The sequence below is a fragment of the Trypanosoma cruzi genome, genomic scaffold, assembly GCF_000209065.1.
Source record: "Trypanosoma cruzi strain CL Brener 1047053516649 genomic scaffold, whole genome shotgun sequence".
NCBI classification, from domain to species: Eukaryota; Euglenozoa; class Kinetoplastea; order Trypanosomatida; family Trypanosomatidae; genus Trypanosoma; species Trypanosoma cruzi.
This window is the reverse complement of record NW_001849427.1, coordinates 51,503-53,357: the sequence shown is the minus strand read 5'-3', so window position 1 is coordinate 53,357 and position 1,855 is coordinate 51,503. Positions and strand designations below refer to the sequence as shown.

The 1,855-nt window shown below is 43.0% G+C and overlaps 1 protein-coding gene across 1 annotated transcript, besides 6 other annotated features; it reads left to right on the top strand.

Annotated features, from left to right (window-relative positions):
• Positions 1–633, top strand: Tc00.1047053510147.9 (hypothetical protein, conserved; the record flags this gene model as incomplete). Its single annotated transcript, XM_797440.1, has 1 exon — positions 1–633. A coding segment is annotated over one exon (633 nt), but the record flags the coding sequence as incomplete, so codon positions are not given.
• Positions 1–1,855: a sequence feature (heterozygous, Esmeraldo-like haplotype).
• Positions 718–741: a microsatellite.
• Positions 904–976: a sequence feature (A-rich).
• Positions 1,189–1,225: a microsatellite.
• Positions 1,272–1,292: a sequence feature (AT_rich).
• Positions 1,405–1,427: a microsatellite.

Here is a 1,855-nt window from a genome sequence, read left to right as displayed (position 1 = left end):
TCCGAAATCATTGAGTTTCCTGTGGTTATGGTTGACGTGAGGCTGCAACGGGCTGTTGCCGAGTTTCACCACTTTGTCAAGCCCAAGGTTAACCCCAAACTGAGTGAGTTCTGCCGCCAATTGACGGGCATTCGACAAGAAGATATCGATAACGCCCTGCCGCTGGAGGATGTTATTCGGCGATTTGAACGATGGCATGCACAGACAGTCCCTCCCGGATCTCGCACCATGCTGGCCACGGATGGTCCCACTGACCTGAAGGAATTTATGTACATTCACAGCGTATCGCGGCAAGGGATTCGCTTTCCCAGTATGTTTTATCAATGGATTGATGTGAAACGTTTCTTTGCACACTTCTTTCAGTGCCAGCAAGGCAAAATAAAGGCGATGCTTGATGCGCTTAACTGCCCCTTTGAAGGACGGCTACACAGTGGCATTGACGACGCAAGGAACGTTGCGACGATTGTGATACGCATGCTTAAATTGGGATGCTCTTTTTGCGAAATCCCGCTTAGCCGCCTGCCATACGGTGCGACAGCTACGACGGCAAGCCTTGTGGCACCTGAGATCACAACGACAGCGACAGAAACGGTAAAATTGGACAAAAATGACACGAATGCCTCATCATCGTAATCAAGGCTGAGAAAGATAGACGGAATGGAGGGGAAGATTAAGGGGGACATTTGTGGGGTGGCGGAACGCAAATAGGCTCTCTTGATATATATATATATATATATATATCTTTGCGGATGTATCCATAAGTTAGTTTTGAGGGTTATGCTTCTCTATAGTGTACAGTGTGCTTTTTAGTGTGCATTAGGGAAGTGGATTGTGTTTACATGGCCGTGACGATGGAACGGCGGAGAATTGACGGACCGTGTTTTTTAACTGTGTGTCCATGTGTTTTTTCCTCCTGTTCTTTTTTTTTGTTGTTGTTTGTGTTTATTTTGGGTTTTTTTTTTTTAGTGCCTTTTTTGTGTATATAAATGGTTGGGGTAAGATGAGCAAAAGGGTGGTGAATGCGGGGAGGGTTTTAGGGGTGATAGAGAGAGAGTGTGTGTGCATGGGAAAAGGGAGAGTGGAAGGAACAGTCGTCCGGGTTGCTGGCATGGACTCTTTTTCCACCTCTTCCATCACCAAAACCGGCTGTCTTTTTTTTTTTCTTTTTTGTATGTTTTGAAATATATATTTTTGTTTTTTTTTTTTTTTTTTTTTTTTTCCTTTTGCTTTATTTGCTAGTAGTGTGATATGGATGCACATGCTAATGCTTCAATTATATATATATATATATTGCCCTTTCCCCGAAGAGTGTGGCTCTCTTACCGTTGCCTTTCAACCTTCTCCTATATACATGCATGTATATATTGTATTGTGCTTGTATTTGTATGTTTCTTTGCTTTGTTGTATATATATATATATATATATATTATCTGTATGTTTACACCCACGTATAGTGATGCATTTATACGTACGCTGAAAGGTTTTGCGTGCCTTTAATTATTTTTCTGTCCATGTGTTTCTCTCTGTGCGTGTGTTTATTTGTATGTGGAGGTGGAATGGAGGAGGCAACGTAGCTAAGAGCGTTCTGTAATCTCTTTGGCTTTAAAAAAATTTTTTTTGCTCTTCTTTGTTGTAATATTGTCTGTCGTCGTTTCCGGTGTGTTTTTACAAACTCCCGCGACGATTTGTTTTCACTGGACGGATGCGGACGTCGTCACTTTTGCAAATTCCTTTTGATGTATAGTTGGGGTCGGAACGAGTCGGCTGTCGGGTGGCAGGCGACGTCAGTTTGTTGACGCATGACTCGGGGGAAGGGAGCCGACGACAAGAAGAGCGCAACAATAAATACAGAGAG